At 41.0% G+C, this 20,392-nt stretch overlaps 1 protein-coding gene across 1 annotated transcript in view; it reads left to right on the forward strand.

Annotated features, from left to right (window-relative positions):
- Nucleotides 1–5,354: 5,354 nt before the first annotated feature.
- The window catches only part of LOC139757453 (methylosome protein WDR77-like), a 51,364-nt gene continuing 36,326 nt past the window's right edge, over nucleotides 5,355–20,392 (forward strand). The window contains exons 1-4 of the mRNA XM_071677984.1: nucleotides 5,355–5,475; nucleotides 12,932–13,113; nucleotides 14,803–14,957; nucleotides 17,758–17,930. Of these exons, the coding sequence (XP_071534085.1) occupies nucleotides 5,370–5,475; nucleotides 12,932–13,113; nucleotides 14,803–14,957; nucleotides 17,758–17,930 (616 nt within the window). The 5' untranslated portion in view covers nucleotides 5,355–5,369. The remainder of the gene's footprint in view (nucleotides 5,476–12,931; nucleotides 13,114–14,802; nucleotides 14,958–17,757; nucleotides 17,931–20,392) is intronic.

The following is a 20,392-nucleotide window of genomic DNA, read 5'->3' on the forward strand; positions in this document are numbered from 1 at the left end:
CAGCTTTCCATGGTTTACCCCAGACGCTTCACATGCCTTGAATCAATCCACTGACAGCACGTCAGCCCCGGTATACCACATCGCTCCAATTCACTCTATTCCTTGCCCTCCTTTCACCCTCCTGCATGTTCAGGCCCCGATCACACAAAATCTTTTTCACTCCATCTTTCCACCTCCAATTTGGTCTCCCTCTTCTCCTTGTTCCCTCCACCTCCGACACATATATCCTCTTGGTCAATCTTTCCTCACTCATCCTCTCCATGTGCCCAAACCACTTCAAAACACCCTCTTCTGCTCTCTCAACCACGCTCTTTTTATTTCCACACATCTCTCTTACCCTTACGTTACTCACTCGATCAAACCACCTCACACCACACATTGTCCTCAAACATCTCATTTCCAGCACATCCATCCTCCTGCGCACAACTCTATCCATAGCCCACGCCTCGAAACCATACAACATTGTTGGAACCACTATTCCTTCAAACATACCCATTTTTGCTTTCCGAGATAATGTTCTCGACTTCCACACATTCTTCAAGGCCCCCAGAATTTTCGCCCCCTCCCCCACCCTATGATCCACTTCCGCTTCCATGGTTCCATCCGCTGCCAGATCCACTCCCAGATACCTAAAACACTTCACTTCCTCCAGTTTTTCTCCATTCAAACTTACCTCACAATTGACTTGACCCTCAACCCTACTGTACCTAATAACCTTGCTCTTATTCACATTTACTCTTAACTTTCTTCTTCCACACACTTTACCAAACTCAGTCACCAGCTTCTGCAGTTTCACACATGAATCAGCCACCAGCGCTGTGTCATCAGCGAACAACAACTGACTCACTTCCCAAGCTCTCTCATCCCCAACAGACTTCATACTTGCCCCTCTTTCCAAAACTCTTGCATTTACCTCCCTAACAACCCCATCCATAAACAAATTAAACAACCATGGAGACATCACACACCCCTGCCGCAAACCTACATTCACTGAGAACCAATCACTTTCCTCTCTTCCTACACGTACACATGCCTTACATCCTCGATAAAAACTTTTCACTGCTTCTAACAACTTTCCTCCCACACCATATATTCTTAATACCTTCCACAGAGCATCTCTATCAACTCTATCATATGCCTTCTCCAGATCCATAAATGCTACATACAAATCCATTTTCTTCTCTAAGTATTTCTCACATACATTCTTCAAAGCAGACACCTGATCCACACATCCTCTACCACTTCTGAAACCACACTGCTCTTCCCCAATCTGATGCTCTGTACATGCCTTCACCCTCTCAATTAATACCCTCCCATATAATTTACCAGGAATACTCAACAAACTTATACCTCTGTAATTTGAGCACTCACTCTTATCCCCTTTGCCTTTGTACAATGGCACTATGCATGCATTCCGCCAATCCTCAGGCACCTCACCATGAGTCATACATACATTAAATAACCTTACCAACCAGTCAACAATACAGTCACCCCCTTTTTTAATAAATTCCACTGCAATACCATCCAAACCTGCTGCCTTGCCGGCTTTCATCTTCCGCAAAGCTTTCACTACCTCTTCTCTGTTTACCAAATCATTTTCCCTAACCCTCTCACTTTGCACACCACCTCGACCAAAACACCCTATATCTGCCACTCTATCATCAAACACATTCAACGAACCTTCGAAATACTCACTCCATCTCCTTCTCACATCACGTGTTAATTGACAGGCGTGCGAAAGAGAGAATTTTGGATGTTAATGTGCTGAGAGGTGCAACTGGAGGGATGTCTGATCATTATCTTGTTGAGGCTAAGGTGAAGATTTGTATGGGTTTTCAGAAAAGAAGAGTGAATGTTGGGGTGAAGAGGGTGGTGAGAGTAAGTGAGCTTGAGAAGGAGACCTGTGTGAGGAAGTACCAGGAGAGACTGAGTACAGAATGGAAAAAGGTGAGAACAATGGAAGTAAGGGGAGTGGGGGAGGAATGGGATGTATTTAGGGAATCAGTGATGGATTGCGCAAAAGATGCTTGTGGCATGAGAAGAGTGGGAGGTGGGTTGATTAGAAAGGGTAGTGAGTGGTGGGATGAAGAAGTAAGAGTATTAGTGAAAGAGAAGAGAGAGGCATTTGGACGATTTTTGCAGGGAAAAAATGCAATTGAGTGGGAGATGTATAAAAGAAAGAGACAGGAGGTCAAGAGAAAGGTGCAAGAGGTGAAAAAAAGGGCAAATGAGAGATGGGGTGAGAGAGTATCATTAAATTTTAGGGAGAATAAAAAGATGTTCTGGAAGGAGGTAAATAAAGTGCGTAAGACAAGGGAGCAAATGGGAACTTCAGTGAAGTGCGCAAATGGGGAGGTGATAACAAGTAGTGGTGATGTGAGAGAGATGTGTGGAAATAAAAAGAGCTTGGTTGAGAGAGCAGAAGAGGGTGTTTTGAAATGGTTTGGTCACATGGAGAGAATGAGTGAGGAAAGATTGACCAAGAGGATATATGTGTCAGGGGTGGAGGGAACGAGGAGAAGTGGGAGACCAAATTGGAGGTGGAAAGATGGAGTGAAAAAGATTTTGAGTGATCGGGGCCTGAACATGCAGGAGGGTGAAAGGCGTGCAAGGAATAGAGTGAATTGGAACAATGTGGTATACCGGGGTCGACGTGCTGTCAGTGGATTGAACCAGGGCATGTGAAGCGTCTGGGGTAAACCATGCAAAGTGTGTGGGGCCTGGATGTGGAAAGGGAGCTGTGGTTTCGGTGCATTATTACATGACAGCTAGAGACTGAGTGTGAACGAATGGGGCCTTTGGTGTTTTTCCTAGCACTACCTCGCACACATGAGGGGGGAGGGGGTTGTTATTCCATGTGTGGCAATGGGAACAAATAAAGGCAGACAGTATGAATTATGTACATGTGTATACATGTATATGTCTGTGTGTGTATATATATATGTGTACATTGAGATGTATAGGTATGTATATTGTGCATGGGTGGACATGTATGTATATACATGTGTATGTCGGCGGGTTGGGCCATTCTTTCGTCTGTTTCCTTGCTCTACCTCGCTAACGCAGGAGACAGTGACAAAGCAAAATAAAATAAATATAATGAATAATGATTTCAATTAAGGTCCAGCCTTAATGTGGACTTTTGTCCATGACTGGAGCCTTCACCATAAAGAATGTGTACTCTTGGAGTATTACTGTTTAGGAAGAAGTCTGATGAGTCATATATTTGTTGTTTTTGACTTCCTGAATACCAATTCATATTGCCTTTTTAGAATCTCTCTTATTTTTAACAGTCATATGTAAAGTTACCTTCTTTGGTTTTGAGTTGAGCATTGAAGTTTGTGGTTCTCGATTTGAATTTTGCATATGAGTAAAAGTATTTTGGTTTATTTCTTATAGCTTTTTCTTCTTTATACTGTGTTTCATAGGACAGTTTATGCTCTGTGTCCAATGATTTACATGAGGGCATAAGGCTGTTTTTAACGTGTTTGATTTTTTATTGATAGAGTGGTGAGAGACATAGATGTGAGAGTCTTGGAAAGAGGGGAAAGTATGCAGTCTGCAAGGGATGAGAGGGCTTGGAAAGTGAGTCGGTTGTTTGTTGATTTGAGTGAGAAAATGGAGAAGTTGGTGACTGAGTTTAAAGCAGTGTGTGAAAGGAGACGGTTGAGAGTAAATGAGATTATTAAGTTTTGCAGGGTTAGTGCATGATTTTGAATGGATGAATTTGAGAAACTGAAATGTATTAGATACAGCAAATGGAGACATAGAAGTGGAAATGAGTCAAAGTGTGGATGAGGGGGCAAAGGATGTGATAGTGCTGAAGAATGTGTTGAAAGAGGTTTTGTTGTATGGGATGTTTAAAGGTATAGTTTTTTCACACTTGATCACTGTTTCCTGCATTAGCAAGGTAGCACCAGGAAATAAACAAAGATGCATCCACTCACACAAATATATACATATATGCACATGTACACATACATATGCATACATACATATACATATACATATTTGTACTTATTTTGCTCATTCATTCCCAGTGCCACTCCACCCCACAGGAAACAGCATCACCACCCCCTGTATCAGTGAGGTAGCACCAGGAAATGGATGAAGAAAGGCCACATCCGGTCACATCCATGCACAAGCTGTCATTTGTAATGCACTGAAATCATATCTCTCTATCCACATCCAGGTCTCGTAGACCTTTCTGTGGTTTACTCTGAACATTTCACATGCCCTGGTTCAGTCCATTAGCTGCCTGTTGACTCTAGTATACCACGTCATTCCAGTGCACTCTGTTCCATACACTCCTTTCACTCTTCTGCATATTCAAGCCCCAGTTGCTCAACATCTTTTTCATTCCATCCTTTCATCTCCACATTGGTCTCCTAGTTCTCCTTGTTCCATCCTTTTTTTGATACATATATCCTCTTTGTCAATCGTTCCTAACAGATTTCCTCTCCGTGTGTCCAAACCATTTCAACATGCCCTATCTCTCTCTAAAGGCAAAACAGTCCCAGTGATATTATATGGATGCGAGGCATGGGCTATAGATAAGGCTGTGCAGAGTAGGGTGAATGTGTTGGAAATGAAATGTTTAAGGACAGTATGTGGTGTGAGTTGGTTTGACTGAGTAAGTAATGACAGTGTATTGAAGAGGTCAGGTAATAAAAGAGTTTGGTTAAGATAGTTGAAGAGATTGTGCTGAAATCTTTTAGACATACGTAGAGAATGTCTGGAAAATTTGATAAAGAGGATGTGTGTGTCAGAAGTGGGAGGAACTAGAAGGGGGAGATCAGATTCAAGATAAAGGAAGGAGTGAAAAAGATTTTGAGCAATTGGGGACGGAATATGAAGAAGGATGAAAGACATGTACAGGATAGAGTGAATTGGACCGGTATGGTATACAGGGGTCGATGTGCTGTCAGTGGACTGAACCAAGGAATGTGAAGTGTCTATGGTAAACCATGAAAAGGTCTGTGGGGCGTAGTTATGGATAGAGAGCTGTGGATTTGGTGTATTGCAAATGACAGCTAGAGAATGATGAGAGGATGTGGCCTTTCTTCATTTGTTACGGGTGCTACCTCGCTAACGTGGGAAATGGTGATCAAGTATGAACAAAATTAAAACTTTTACTTGGCACAGTGAATGAAAAAGAAAGAGCCAGAGACCCATATTTGACATCCAAAGTGAAAGTGTTAATTCTGATTCAAATTTTTTTTATTAGAATGTTTAAGAATATCCCATACACAGTGTATGTTGGATATTAGGACTGCTGCACTGAAAGGGGTCATAAAGTACTTCACTATATTTGTGAAACATCAGAGTAGATATGATTATGATGTTCATAGCATGCAGTTATTGATTGCATGTTTATTCAGCAGGATGTGGCGACTTCCCCAGAGATGGAACACCGATTTGACAGCACTCCATGCCAGGTTGACAAGCATCTGGATTTTGTTGCTGTGAACAAAAGTAAGCACATGTGAATTATGCTTTCTGAACTTAACTTATAGCTAAAGATACTTTACTCTCAAGATCAGAAGGAGGTAATTTCTACACTTCACACATTACACCTGTTGATTACTGTATAGTATTTAGGAAATAAAGATTTAACACTGAAACCTCCTAGGTAAATTTCCCTTCTCTGCCTGTATGACAGTTGTTGTTGTTGTTGTTGAGTGAAAAATGTTTTTGTGCTCATGGAATGAGAAATATTTTTATGGGATGAAGGAAAACTTTGTGAAAGTAAATTGGTCCCAGATAAACCCAGATTAGATAAGTATTTGAATAAGAGTGGTAACAGAGAGACAGTGGTGTATCTCGGGTATGGCAGGTGACCTGGGCGCCACTCAAAAGGTTTGTTTTTTGACATATGCTACCCAGTTGACATTTTTAATTGTTTGGTTTTGTGAGATAAAAAAGAAACTCGCCTACTTTTCAGCTTTAGTTATATTTTGCTACCATCAGTTGCATTACTGCTGCTACATTACAATTTTGATCAAATAAGTCTTTAACTTTAAGTCTTTAAGAGTTTATTTTATTTTTTTAACTTTCTAAAATGGGAAACAGAAGAAGGAGTCACGCGGGGAGTGCTCATCCTCTCGAAGGCTCAGATTGGGGTGCCTAAATGTGTGTGGATGTAACCAAGATGTGAAAAAAGGAGAGATAGGTAGTATGTTTGAGGAAAGGAACCTGGAGGTTTTGGCTCTGAGTGAAACGAAGCTCAAGGGTAAAGGGGAAGAGTGGTTTGGGAATGTCTTGGGAGTAAAGTCAGGGGTTAGTGAGAGGACAAGAGCAAGGGAAGGAGTAGCAGTACTCCTGAAACAGGAGTTGTGGAAGTATGTGATAGAATGTAAGAAAGTAAATTCTCGATTGATATGGGTAAAACTGAAAGTTGATGGAGAGAGATGGGTGATTATTGGTGCATATGCACCTGGGCATGAGAAGAAAGATCATGAGAGACAAGTGTTTTGGGAGCAGCTGAATGAGTGTGTTAGTGGTTTTGATGCACAAGACCGGGTTATAGTGTTGGGTGATTTGAATGCAAAGGTGAGTAATGTGGCAGTTGAGGGAATAATTGGTATACATGGGGTGTTCAGTGTTGTAAATGGAAATGGTGAAGAGCTTGTAGATTTATGTGCGGAAAAAGGACTGATGATTGGGAATACCTGGTTTAAAAAGCGAGATATACATAAGTATACTTATGTAAGTAGGAGAGATGGCCAGAGAGCGTTATTGGATTACGTGTTAATTGACAGGCGCGCGAAAGAGAGACTTTTGGATGTTAATGTGCTGAGAGGTGCAACTGGAGGGATGTCTGATCATTATCTTGTGGAGGCTAAGGTGAAGATTTGTATGGGTTTTCAGAAAAGAAGAGTGAATGTTGGGGTAAAGAGGGTGGTGAGAGTAAGTGAGCTTGGGATGGAGACTTGTGTGAGGAAGTACCAGGAGAGACTGAGTACAGAATGGAAAAAGGTGAGAACAATGGAAGTAACGGGAGTGGGGGAGGAATGGGATGTATTTAGGGAATCAGTGATGGATTGCGCAAAAGATGCTTGTGGCATGAGAAGAGTGGGAGGTGGGTTGATTAGAAAGGGTAGTGAGTGGTGGGATGAAGAAGTAAGAGTATTAGTGAAAGAGAAGAGAGAGGCATTTGGACGATTTTTGCAGGGAAAAAATGCAATTGAGTGGGAGACGTATAAAAGAAAGAGACAGGAGGTCAAGAGAAAGGTGCAAGAGGTGAAAAAAGGGCAAATGAGAGTTGGGGTGAGAGAGTATCATTAGATTTTAGAGAGAATAAAAAGATGTTCTGGAAGGAGGTAAATAAAGTGCGTAAGACAAGGGAGCAAATGGGAACTTCCGTGAAGGGCTCTACTGGGGAGGTGATAACAAGTAGTGGTGATGTGAGAAGGAGATGGAGTGAGTATTTTGAAGGTTTGTTGAATGTGTTTGATGATAGAGTGGCAGATATAGGGTGTTTTGGTCGAGGTGGTGTGCAAAGTGCGAGGGTTAGGGAAAATGATTTGGTAAACAGAGAAGAGGTAGTAAAAGCTTTGCGGAAGATGAAAGCCGGCAAAGGCAGCAGGTTTGGATGGTATTGCAGTGGAATTTATTAAAAAAGGGGGTGACTATATTGTTAACTGGTTGGTAAGGTTATTTAATGTATGTATGACTCATGGTGAGGTGCCTGAGGATTGGCGGAATGCGTGCATAGTGCCGTTGTACAAAGGCAAAGGGGATAAGAGTGAGTGCTCAAATTACAGAGGTATAAGTTTGTTGAGTATTCCTGGCAAATTATATGGGAGGGTATTGATTGAGAAGGTGAAGGCATGTACAGAGCATCAGATTGGGGAAGAGCAGTGTGGTTTCAGAAGTGGTAGAGGATGTGTGGATCAGGTGTTTGCTTTGAAAAATGTATGAGAAATACTTAGAAAAGCAAATGGATTTGTATGTAGCATTTATGGATCTGGAGAAGGCATATGATAGAGTTGATAGAGATGCTCTGTGGAAGGTATTAAGAAGATATGGTGTGGAAGGCAAGTTGTTAGAAGCAGTGAAAAGTTTTTATCGAGGATGTAAGGCATGTGTACGTGTAGGAAGAGAGGAAAGTGATTGGTTCTCAGTGAATGTAGGTTTGCGGCAGGGGTGTGTGATGTCTCCATGGTTGTTTAATTTGTGTATGGATGGGGTTGTTAGGGAGGTAAATGCAAGAGTTTTGGAAAGATGGGCAAGTATGAAGTCTGTTGGGGATGAGAGAGCTTGGGAAGTGAGTCAGTTGTTGTTCGCTGATGATACAGCGCTGGTGGCTGATTCATGTGAGAAACTGCAGAAGCTGGTGACTGAGTTTGGTAAAGTGTGTGAAAGAAGAAAGTTCAGAGTAAATGTGAATAAGAGCAAGGTTATTAGGTACAGTAGGGTTGAGGATCAAGTCAATTGGGAGGTGAGTTTGAATGGAGAAAAACTGGAGGAAGTGAAGTGTTTTAGATATCTGGGAGTGGATCTGGCAGCGGATGGAACCATGGAAGCGGAAGTGGATCATAGGGTGGGGGAGGGGGCGAAAATTCTGGGAGCCTTGAAGAATGTGTGGAAGTCGAGAACATTATCTCGGAAAGCAAAAATGGGTATGTTTGAAGGAATAGTGGTTCCAACAATGTTGTATGGTTGTGAGGCGTGGACTATGGATAGAGTTGTGCGCAGGAGGATGGATGTGCTGGAAATGAGATGTTTGAGGACAATGTGTGGTGTGAGGTGGTTTGATCGAGTAAGTAACGTAAGGGTAAGAGAGATGTGTGGAAATAAAAAGAGCGTGGTTGAGAGAGTAGAAGAGGGTGTTTTGAAATGGTTTGGTCACATGGAGAGAATGAGTGAGGAAAGATTGACCAAGAGGATATATGTGTCGGAGGTGGAGGGAACGAGGAGAAGAGGGAGACCAAATTGGAGGTGGAAAGATGGAGTGAAAAAGATTTTGTGTGATCGGGGCCTGAACATGCAGGAGGGTGAAAGGAGGGCAAGGAATAGAGTGAATTGGAGCGATGTGGTATACCGGGGTTGACGTGCTGTCAGTGGATTGAATCAAGGCATGTGAAGCGTCTGGGGTAAACCATGGAAAGCTGTGTAGGTATGTATATTTGCGTGTGTGTGGACGTATGTATATACATGTGTATGGGGTGGGTTGGGCCATTTCTTTCGTCTGTTTCCTTGCGCTACCTCGCAAACGCGGGAGACCGGCAAAAAAAAAAAAAAAAATAAAATAAATAAAACTTAAGTTTGGCCTAACTCTTCAGCAGTTTATAATAACACTGTATATATTTTTATATACATCCACTGTATGTACATTTTTAATCTAGTCCATTGTGTACATCCAATACATTTTTCTTAATATGACAAATATCGTTTGGGTTATACTTGGTTTTGTTCGAAATATACTATCGGCTAATTTGTAGAAAGATTAGATAAATATTTTGGTAGTATGTCTGGATCTCTTCCAGTTCTAGGTAGTAATCTGCAGGGCCTGCAGCATCTGAGTAGTAAAGTAGTGAAGTAAAATTTTACTATGGAACCAAATATCTTGAATTTGTTTCTGTAAAAGATACCACTTAGTACAAATGAAATTTAATGTTCTTATTGAAAAGTGTTACTTCTTTATTTTAGGTAATTTTAAGAAGACCATGAAATGTTTTTTCACAAAGAAGAAAAGTGGAGCTGAAGGGCAAAAGAGACAAAAGATGGAGGCAGAGGAAGCCAAAAAATCAGCCAAGTTCTTCATGCCCTTCTTTGAAATGCCTGGATCAAGTTGTTTGACAAGTTCCATGGAGACACATGCACCTGCTACAAGTTTGTTAGAATCTCAAGATGGATAGAGTACAAATATGTCACAAGCTAAAGAGGAAGTAAAGTCAGATAAAACTGAGTATGACGAAGTTATGAGTGTGGATGCCAGAGAGAATGTTAACATGACAGGAAGGGAAGACAATGGAGTTGGTGATGATATTGAATGTACTGACAAAAATTTACCTGGCAATATTGAACCTGAACACACTGAACCTAATGAAGTGGATGGTGTTAAAGAGTCTCGTATTGCCATACCAGAAGTGATTAAACAACATGACATTGGACTTCTGAAATTTGACAAGGGTACCAGAAAAGCAATTCTGTCTGATGCATAAAGAACAGAAATTATAATGTTAGGTTCAAAGTATTTTTAGAACAGTGAAAGGCCTTTCCTACCAGCAAACAACCGCTCAATGAACAAAACTTGGTTCAAGAGAAAACTGGGGAATGGTCATGGTGAGGAAATGACTCGCTCATGGCTGGTCTGTTCCCCTTCTAAAAAGTCAGCATTTTGCATCTGTTGTCTCCTCTATTCCAGGTTAGACCATCATTCCTCATTGGAGCATGAAAATGGATTCAGCCGGTGGAAAGCACCTGAAAGGTTTAGTGTTCATGGGGATAGGGGAGAATGAATACTTCCCACGTATTCCCTGAGTGTCGTAGAAGGCGACTAAAAGAGGAGGGAGTGGGAGGCTGGAAATCATCCCCTCTTGTTTTTTTTAATTTTCCAAAAGAAGGAACAGAGAAGGGGGCCAGGTGAGGATATTCCCTCAAAGACCCAATCCTCTGTACGGGAAATGGCGAATTGTTTGAAAGTTTGAAAGAGAATGCCAAGAATCACCGGAAATGCTTCACTCAGTGGAAAGAAGTGGAATGAAATTTAGTTGAGAAGAGAGTTATTGACATGAAACTTCAATCACAGATTGAGAAGGAAAAGCAAAAGTGGCACGATATCTTGAATCCTTTACCGCATAAAGTTCCTTGTATCTCAGAACCTGGAAAGAAATTTAGTTGAGGACAGAGTTATTGACATGGAACTTCAATTACATACATGTACATATGCATATGCAGTAATAATAATACAGTACATTGATTAATGATGACTTGTAAGATTAAAAAGATCTCAAGTGCCACACCGTGAACATTTCATATCACACTTGTCTTTGGTAGTGTCGGGTAGACTCGCTTTGTTTTGGTCTCTCTCTGCCTCAAGCTATTGTGCAGTTAGGTTGTATACAGTTTTTCTGTTATTTCAGAATTATGACTGTTTATTAGATAATTTTGTGATCCTTACAATTAAAAATAGCATGAAAAATTTATTATAAGAGGTGCAGTGAAAGCAGGCAGCCCATCCTCACTCTGTTATAAAGAAGTATCCTTTCACAGAAGAGGGGTGGTATCACCTCTATCTCAGTCTGACTTCTGCCTCCAGCTGCCTGGCGAGCATTCGAATGCTGCTGGTACCCACCGCCCAATTATCATACCACACACTAAACCCTACACCACCTCATGGGATTTTAGTAACTGAATGTGAAATTTTTTTTTACAACAAAACTAAAAACAAGAAAACAAAAGAAGAGAATGAAATTAGAATTGACAAGGCATATGGCATATATACACACAAATTGCTGCTCAGCATCAACACACCTCCTTTACTTGCAAGCTGAATAAAAATGACATGAATTAATGTGTTTACTCTTCATAGGAGCCACCACAAATATAATCTTGCAAGTGTGTAAGGAGGTGTCTCACATGGTGAGGGCACCACTGCCTGAGGCTAGGTGTTGCCACAACTGGGGGCAAAGATGCTGCTAGTGGGTACTCCCCTTGACCCATGGGTGTTGTGGGGATCAGTGAAATCCTGGGCCATAGGTGATGTCGGTTTTGCAAAGACATGCAGCCACTGCTATCCAGCTTCACTGAGTGTTGTCTATGCAACTTCCCTCTACTACCTAGCCCAACATGTCCTAAACCTTTGAAGCAACGCCCTGCATACAGATGGGTGCCCATGGACAGCTGAGGCAGCGCAGCGGCCTCACTTGCTGGGCCGCCCTGCATGCAAGCCTGGCCCTCTGCTATGGCCTGCTCCCTGTTGCAAAGAGCAGTTCTCCAATGCCAGTTTATCAAATAATGTTGCTAGGGCACCATTTCACAACTGTCTTCCTGCTGCCAGCTGTGTGGATGACTTGTTCTCTCTCTTAGGGGTATTTTGATATTGAAGCACAGCCTGAGTTGCTTTGCTGTTGTGCAGGCTACCTCCAACACCTGTTTGGTCGCCCATACTGCTGCTTCGGTGCATCCATTGGACTGGGGGAAGTGGGCTGAGGAGATGTGGGCCATGATTCCAGATTTTTCATAGAAAGCTTGTCTCCTCAATGTGTAGATTGGTTCCCCAGTCTATCTATAATGGTGGAGTGCAAAATTTTTTCCAGTGCTTTCCTGGTGATGGAAGAGATCTCAGTAGGCTGTCAGTTGTAAGGCAGTTCTGGTGGATGTTTAAGCAAGAAGTAGAAAAAGTTTAATTATTTTATGAATAGAAACCTGCTTGAGGATAGTCAGATGACAATGAGAGTGGTTTAAGGATTGATTCCTTCCACCTTCTTGTGGGAATGCTTTCAGATGCTCACAGAGCTCTGTTGATACATGAGAAATGAAAGTTTTGAGGGATAAAGGACCATTCCCCACCATCATCAGAGCCCTCTGAACATTTTATTTTCCATTCCTTTGTTTCCTCTTTTTTATGATAAAACATGCCTTGATGAATTATAGTAACATATCCAGGACACAGACACCAGCGGTAAGTGAATGAATGAGAAGGACCGGCCAGATGGTGTTGCCTTATTTCTTCCTTTTGATGTCACACACATGGATAGGTTGTTGTATAGTTATTGAGTCCCTGTGACCGAACATTTACTGACCTTATGTATTTCATGAAGGTCAAAGATGGTGAATCCCCATTGATACACCATATTTTTCGATCTAAAGCTGTGTTTAACCCCTCACAAGGTAGGTGATCTCTGAGGTGCTGATAATATGTTACATGATGAGAGAAATGGTTTTTCATTCTTCAGAACCACCATTTTTTTATATGTTCTAGATGGCCATCTTCTCATGGGGAGCAGTAATCTGACTGGTCGTTATTGGAGAGGTTCCTTGTGGTACTATGATGATGCTGCACTTGCTCCTAGTGTGGAAAAATGTCTTGTTGGCTATGAAGTCGGCTCAGGAATTGCAGATGGGGCATTCCTAGATGATGAGAAGACAGTATTAATTGGACAGGTAAGGGATTCAGTATGTTAATGATATCAAAGGTGTAATTACGATGTGTGATCATACTGGTTAAAGAATTCATATTACCCATACATCTGTGTGCTGTTTATTATTGTTAATGACTGTTTATTGTAAGATTGCCTTTCAACTTTATTGTCTTTCCAATTTCTATTATGTGAGATTTGAAATTTTATTATCTAATTTATGATTACAGTTAACCCTTGATTTAATGGACTAACTGTGGCAGGATGTCCATTAATGCCAGAAGTCCATTAAATTGAGAATGTAACCTATGGGCCATTTTTCAATACAATATACAGTTTGCATGCTTTTTTTTTTTTTTAAATTCCTCCATCACTTGATGCTGCTTTGAATTGTAAGGATTGCAAAATTATTTGATAAAAAAAGTCACAATTCTCTGTATACAACTTGACTGCACAATAGCTTAAGGTAGACTGAGACCAAAACAAAGCGAGTATACCCCACACAACCAAAAACAATTGCGATATGAAATGCTATTGTTAACTGATGCAGTCATCCTCACTTTCAACTGCCCTCTTGACTTTAGCATCATCTGCAAACATATTTAGGGAGGAGTGTGTACCTTCTGGCGAGTCATTCATGTGGATCGAGTGACAGTCCCAAAAGAGAACCCTGGGGCATCTCATTTGTGACCTCCACCCATTTGGAGAAGACTTGTCTGACATATGTCCTTTGTTACCTTCTTCCAATATAGTCTGTCTATCGGAGGAATATTCTCCTTATTCCTGCCTGGTATTCCGGCTTCTTGCATCCAGTGCTTTCTGGCAATCAAGATATAAGAAATCTACTGAGCCTTCCATGTTGTCTAAGACAGAGCTCACACACTCATAGAAATGTAAGAGGTTTGATTAGACTGTGATGGCTCTCATTTAGGTAATTTCTCCTCTGTAGGAAGTCTTCCATTTGCTTTCTGATAAACATTTCCAGTATTGTGTGAGTATGCGTGTAATGTATACATGAATTGTCTTTGACATATTGCGTTGATGATCCACAACATGTTTATGTGAGTGGATATAAATATGGTAATTGGTAGTAGCTGGTAGGCAGCCAGTGATCAGGGAGGTATATTACCAGTGCTCCCTGCCTGGGTATCTGTAGGGTTAGTGACAGCTGTGTAGTGAGCCAGCCCTCAGTGGTTGTCTTGTTGCACATATCAGACTCAGGTTGCTGTCTTTTCTTTCTGCCTCACCCACATGTGGACTACTGGCATTCTGTTCACAAACATGAAGTCTCTCCTTGTCATACCTGATGCTTGACTACACTTAGATCATGCAGCTCATTCTTTGCAACTGTAGATTTTCCTGTGGTGAGCACTATACATTAGCTCTTCCTTTTGGCAAAATGATGGGAGCATTTGATAGAAGTAGAAGTTAGGAACATTTAGGTAGGTGCATCAGGTAGAAGTAGTCGGTAGAAACATTAGGTAGGAGCCTTTACAAATACTGCACTAGAGTTGCCCTCTGCTAGTGGCCTGTTAAGGGTGAGACACTAAAGGCTAAGAAGTGGCTCTGGAGTTCACTAGCTATAGAGACTATTGCTGTGTCAACCCCCTTGAGGGAGTTCCAGTTGGAACAAGCATCAGAGATGTAGATAGATAGATAAAGAGGATACACAGATAAAGTATCATATCTAGAATCTTTGCTGTATTTCTTTCAGGATTGTGGAACTGTTGAATTTCTCTCGATATCAACAGAAGACACTGGAGCTCAGGTGACAAGTCTCTGCCGGGTGGAAGAACACTTAGATGCTGTGCTCTGTGTGAAAGTTACCTGCAGCAGAAAGACTGCTCTTACTGGATCTGCTGATATGAGGTGACTTGAAGTTTCCTGGTTGTGTTGCAGCATTATGAAGAGTTAGCCAGTATTCTTCTAGTAACACCTTTATTAAGCTGTGAATATAGAGTATGTCTTCCCTGTATACATGATTATGATAATGAGTGAAGTTGATTCTCTTTACTTTGTTTTTATATTAAGTGTTGTATTTATGGACGATGGCATACCCTTCTCCAGCTATTGGGATCTCTGTTGGTAATGGTCCTCACATGCTGATGCTCTATGCATTCCCTTTATTTCTCACCACTGAACAGAGCTGAATGGGCATCAGGAAAGAGGTTTACTCAAAGAGGGGAACAAAGCACTGCCTTAACTAATATATAGTGTGTCTCCAACAAGAATTCACCTTCTCTGATTGTCCAGTGCTGCAATGCCTCTTTTAGTGTACCTATGATTCTCTAGAGGAACTGATTCCAAGATGTCTTCCTTAGGAGAATCTTTGTGATGCTTCATTTGAGTAATCTTTATGGAACCTCATTTGAGCTCTAGTTGTATATAGTGTGCAGAACCTAAGCTTGCATATTTGACTAAGTGTATTATATCCTTGGATAAGTTTGCCCAAAACATAATTTCAGTAGTGCTATGGCTGTACAGTATACAGAACTTTAGCCCATGTTCTTGGCCAAGTGTAATAGATCCTTTTATTTTTTTTCTTTTTCTTTCATACTATTCGCCATTTCCCGCATTAGCGAGGAAGCGTTAAGAACAGAGGACTGGGCCTTAGAGGGAATATCCTCACCTGGCCCCCTTCTCTGTTCCTTCTTTTGGAAAATTAAAAAAAAAAACGAGAGGGGAGGATTTCCAGCCACCTGCTCCCTCCCCTTTTAGTCGCCTTCTACGACACGCAGGGAATATATATTTATTTATTTATTTTGCTTTATCGCTGTCTCCCGCGTTAGCGAGGTAGCGCAAGGAAACAGACGAAAGAATGGCCCAACCCACCCTCATACACATGTATATACATACACGTCCACACACGCAAATATGCATACCTATACATCTCAATGTATACATATATATACACACAGAGACATATACATATATACACATGTACATAATTCATACTGTCTGCCTTTTTTTATTCCCATCACCACACATGGAATAACAACCCCCTCCCCCCCCTCATGTATGCGAGGTAGCACTAGGAAAAGACAACAAAGGCCCCATTCGTTCACACTCAGTCTCTAGCTGTCATGTAATAATGCACCGAAACCACAGCTCCCTTTCCACATCCAGGCCTCGCAGAACTTTCCATGGTTTACCCCAGACGCTTCACATTCCCTGGTTCAATCCATTGACAGCACGTCGACCCCGGTATACCACATCATCCCAGTTCACTCTATAGTGTGCAATCATTTCAGCCTCAGGCATGCTTGCACACTATCTCAAAATCTTTTTCACTTCTTCCTGTCATCTCCAATTTAGTGTCCCCCTTCTTTTCTCCTCAACTTGTAATACATATATCCTCATTCTTTCTCTCTTATGCTTAAACCTTTTCATCATACCCTCCTCAGGTGTCTCAATGACACTCTTCCAGTTCCATACCTCTCTTATATCCTTATTTTACTTACTCAACCAAACTACTTCACACCATATGACATTTAATTTCCTTCACATTCACCTTCCTTCATAAATACTGATCTATATCCCATGCCTTACTTCCATACAACATCATTGGGACTGCTATACATTCAAACATGTTCATTTGTACCCTTCCTGACACTGACCTCTTTTTCTGCACATTCCTCAGTTCTCTCTGAACCCTTGCCCCTTTACCCACTTCCATTTGCTGCTATGTCCACTCCCAGGTATCTGAAACACTTCACATCCTTTCTCACACAATTAGATGGATTAAATCATCGTTAATCTTCTGTTTGAATTATCAAAATTGAAAATAGTTGGCATGGATGGCATGGCTTCCAAGGTTTTCTGGTGCTTCTGTGCTTCCCTCTCTTCTTAGTGATGGGGCTCGTAGCATCATCTTCCCTATCTATTGAAATCGTGCCCCCAGACTATCGCTCACTTTCTGCATCAAGTTCATATATCATATCTAGGTGAATGTCAGGGTTCCCAGACATTTCGGTGAGACTGGCGAGATCTTATACCTCACTTTTTGATATCTTAGTATTGAATGATCATTGTGTGGAAAAAGATGGACTGTAGCATCTGGCAGCAATGTATGACTGCCACCTCAAGGACTCGTGGCCTATCACCTCAAGCACTACAAGCCTATTCTTTCGGCTTATGGCTAAGGTAGATGATCCAAGAATTTTTTGAGTTGTATGATCCAGCTTGGAAAGAGTTTTTCATTCTTCAAATCTTGTATTTTTGAAATTTTTTTTGATCAGCCAGATGAATAGAATGAGTAACATGAAAGCTTATGGGTGTCAAGATAATTAGGTATAGTGTTTAAGAAAGTTCATCAGTTGTCTGGTTGAAAATACAAAGGGAAGAGATAGAGATAGGCACTGGGTTGTAATATGATCTCATATAGAGTTGCTTGTGACAAGAAAGACCTTGGAGGTGAGAGAAACCAGTGGTTGGGTGGATGGGCAGAGTGAGGAAATATGCATGTAGAATGGATTTCAGATGAATGTTCGGAAAAATCAGGTAAGCGGCATTTATGAATGGTTGTCCATTGGCTATGTTTCTGGGTATGGTAAATATAACACTGTATTGGTGAATGCAAAGTCTTACAAGCTTTCTCTTTAAAATCAAATTGTATGTACTGTATCTTGAATATTCAAGTTTAAATTGAGAGATTATCTGTATTTTTTAGCATAAGAGTGTGGGACTGCCAGACAACAGTTGTTGTCCGTTCGCTATCAGTGGCACATTCTCAGCCGGTGACAGGGATTGCTTCACATCCATCAGATGATCAGTTGTTTCTCTCTTCTGGAATGGATGGAAATGTTCTCCTCTGGGACTTGAGATGTCCAAAGCCTGCTTCTTGTAAGTATAAATTGAACAAGGTACATCATTAATACTTTTTTTAAGTATATGTTACCAGAGATGATATGGAATGGAATGAGGTAATCTAGTCTATAAAGTTCAGAAGAAATTTGAGAAGATACTGTGAATGAGATGTTGCCTAAGCCAGCCTGATACTTTCCTATCCCATGATTCCCTTCTGTGGGGCTTGTGCAGCACTCATGATGTCTATGTCCATTGGGTTAAACCACATATCAAGAAGTGTAGTGATTCACCTATATGTCTTTGTGAAGTAAGTGTTGGTATATTGAGGAGTACAGTGTCTTCAAAAAACCTTTTCCTTCTCCCCATATATTTTCAAAGGCAATGTCATACTTACATTTTAGAACTTTGTCCTCTCTCATTTGGCCTTGATTATCATCTGCAGATATCTAGGCATGGAATTGGCAAGGTTCCTGAAGTATTTAAGGTCTCAATTTTGGGTCCATAAGGTCTTGATCTCCTGAATAAGACAAAGCACTGATGAGGTGTTCAAGGAAGCTGCTGCCTGATCGTGTGTTCTAAGCACCTAGTGTGCCTAGAAATCTCATGTGTACCCACATTTTCTTGCTTCCAGGCAAATATTCCGGCTTTCTTCTCCATAGAAAGGAAGAAATTCAGCGCCTGGAAATGAAATTCCCAAAATGGAGAGGCAACCAGAAAGGGAAAAGAAAGAACATCCTTCCCTCAATATAGCATGAGGCACACAGGTGAGTTGATAGTACTCACGCCATTAGAAATGCTGGTCTCAGCAACCAGATGTATGATGATTTTACCCTGAGAGCATCAGTAAACCTTAGCTGTGTATTGCCTTTGAAAGTATATGATTGGGCAGAGAATGTTTTTTTGTAGACACTGTAAGTGTTCATTGTCTTTCATATGAAAGTTGCATCACCAATTTGAGGGTTCCTGTGATGTGATTACTGTTTGGGTGTAAAGGGGAGAGAGTTTGTCAGTCCCGTTGCTCCATCTCTTAACTTTGTTTTATATATGTTCCATGTCATTGCTCCTAGTAGATAGGTAATTACACTGGAATTCAAGGATTCTCTAAGGGGAAATGCACCTAATATTGTTGGAGTTATGGAAACTAAGCTTTCCAAAGAGAAAAACTTGCCTGTTTTGTCCAGAGGGGTACATGACAGGAACAAATGAAAGAAAAGGTTAAAGAAGGGAAGGGTTATCCCTGTGAATTAAAGAGAACCTGAAGTTTCAAGAAATGGTGGATGTTGCCCATTCATATCATGCATGATGGTTATAGTAACTGTAGGTAAGAAGAGGATAGTTGTGTTATTAGTTTGTAATCCTGCAAAAATTGCAACAGACCGGAACACATATAAGAATAATTGGAGGAACAATCAGGATGATTCGTGGAGCCGTGAAACACTACTTCTTAGAGATAAAGTACTCACAATGGGGGATATCAGTTACAGTAAAACTTATGTAATCAGTCCTTCAAGACAACAAAATGTTTAGAACAACAAATCTTTGTCAGTTTTGGTTGGCAATCCTTGATTATCAAAAGATAGAGAAAATAAAAACTTATAGAAATATATCAAATTGCGAGAGCTCCGCGCCACAGTGATTAGTGGATTCACCACCTGGTGTATTTTGGCATTGTGCTGTGTGCTGGTTTTGCATATTTATGTAGTTTATGCACCCAAGATTACTGTTGTGAATAATAGTCCCTTTCAAGCATCATCAGCAATTGCCTAACAGCCTCTTAAAACCATCTGCATATCACAAAGTGTAAGAAGAATGTTTTAATCCTTGTAAAAGAGTTGTGCAAAAGGCTGGCTAAGAGCGAGTCCAAGGCAGCATGTTAATTATTTACATCACTGAGCAGCAGAAGATCCAAGCATCTGTTTACATGAAATAGTGATTCGTCTGTGTAAAATATTTTGAAATATTACATTTTTTTTAATTATTTGATATATTAGAAACTTGAATAACTGCAAATTATTTTATCCAGAACAGCTGATTTCCCAAGCATTTCAGATAAAGAGCCAGACTAGAGGAATATGGCTTCATATGGTTATAGGGAATCATGGATACACAAGTTTTTAGTGTTTATAATGGTTTGGGCACATGGAGAGAATGAGTGAGGAAAGATTGACCAAGAGGATATATGTGTCGGAGGTGGAGGGAATGAGGAGAAGAGGGAGACCAAATTGGAGGTGGAAAGATGGAGTGAAAAAGATTTTGTGTGATTGGGGCCTGAACATGCAGGAGGGTGAAAGGAGGGCAAGGAATAGAGTGAATTGGAGCGATGTGGTATACCGGGGTTGACGTACTGTCAGTGGATTGAATCAGGGCATGTGAAGCGTCTGGGGTAAACCATGGAAAGCTGTGTAGGTATGTATATTTGCGTGTGTGGACGTATGTATATACATGTGTATGGGGGTGGGTTGGGCCATTTCTTTCGTCTGTTTCCTTGCGCTACCTCG

Source organism: Panulirus ornatus, chromosome 2, assembly GCF_036320965.1.
Source record: "Panulirus ornatus isolate Po-2019 chromosome 2, ASM3632096v1, whole genome shotgun sequence".
Taxonomy (NCBI): Eukaryota; Metazoa; Arthropoda; class Malacostraca; order Decapoda; family Palinuridae; genus Panulirus; species Panulirus ornatus.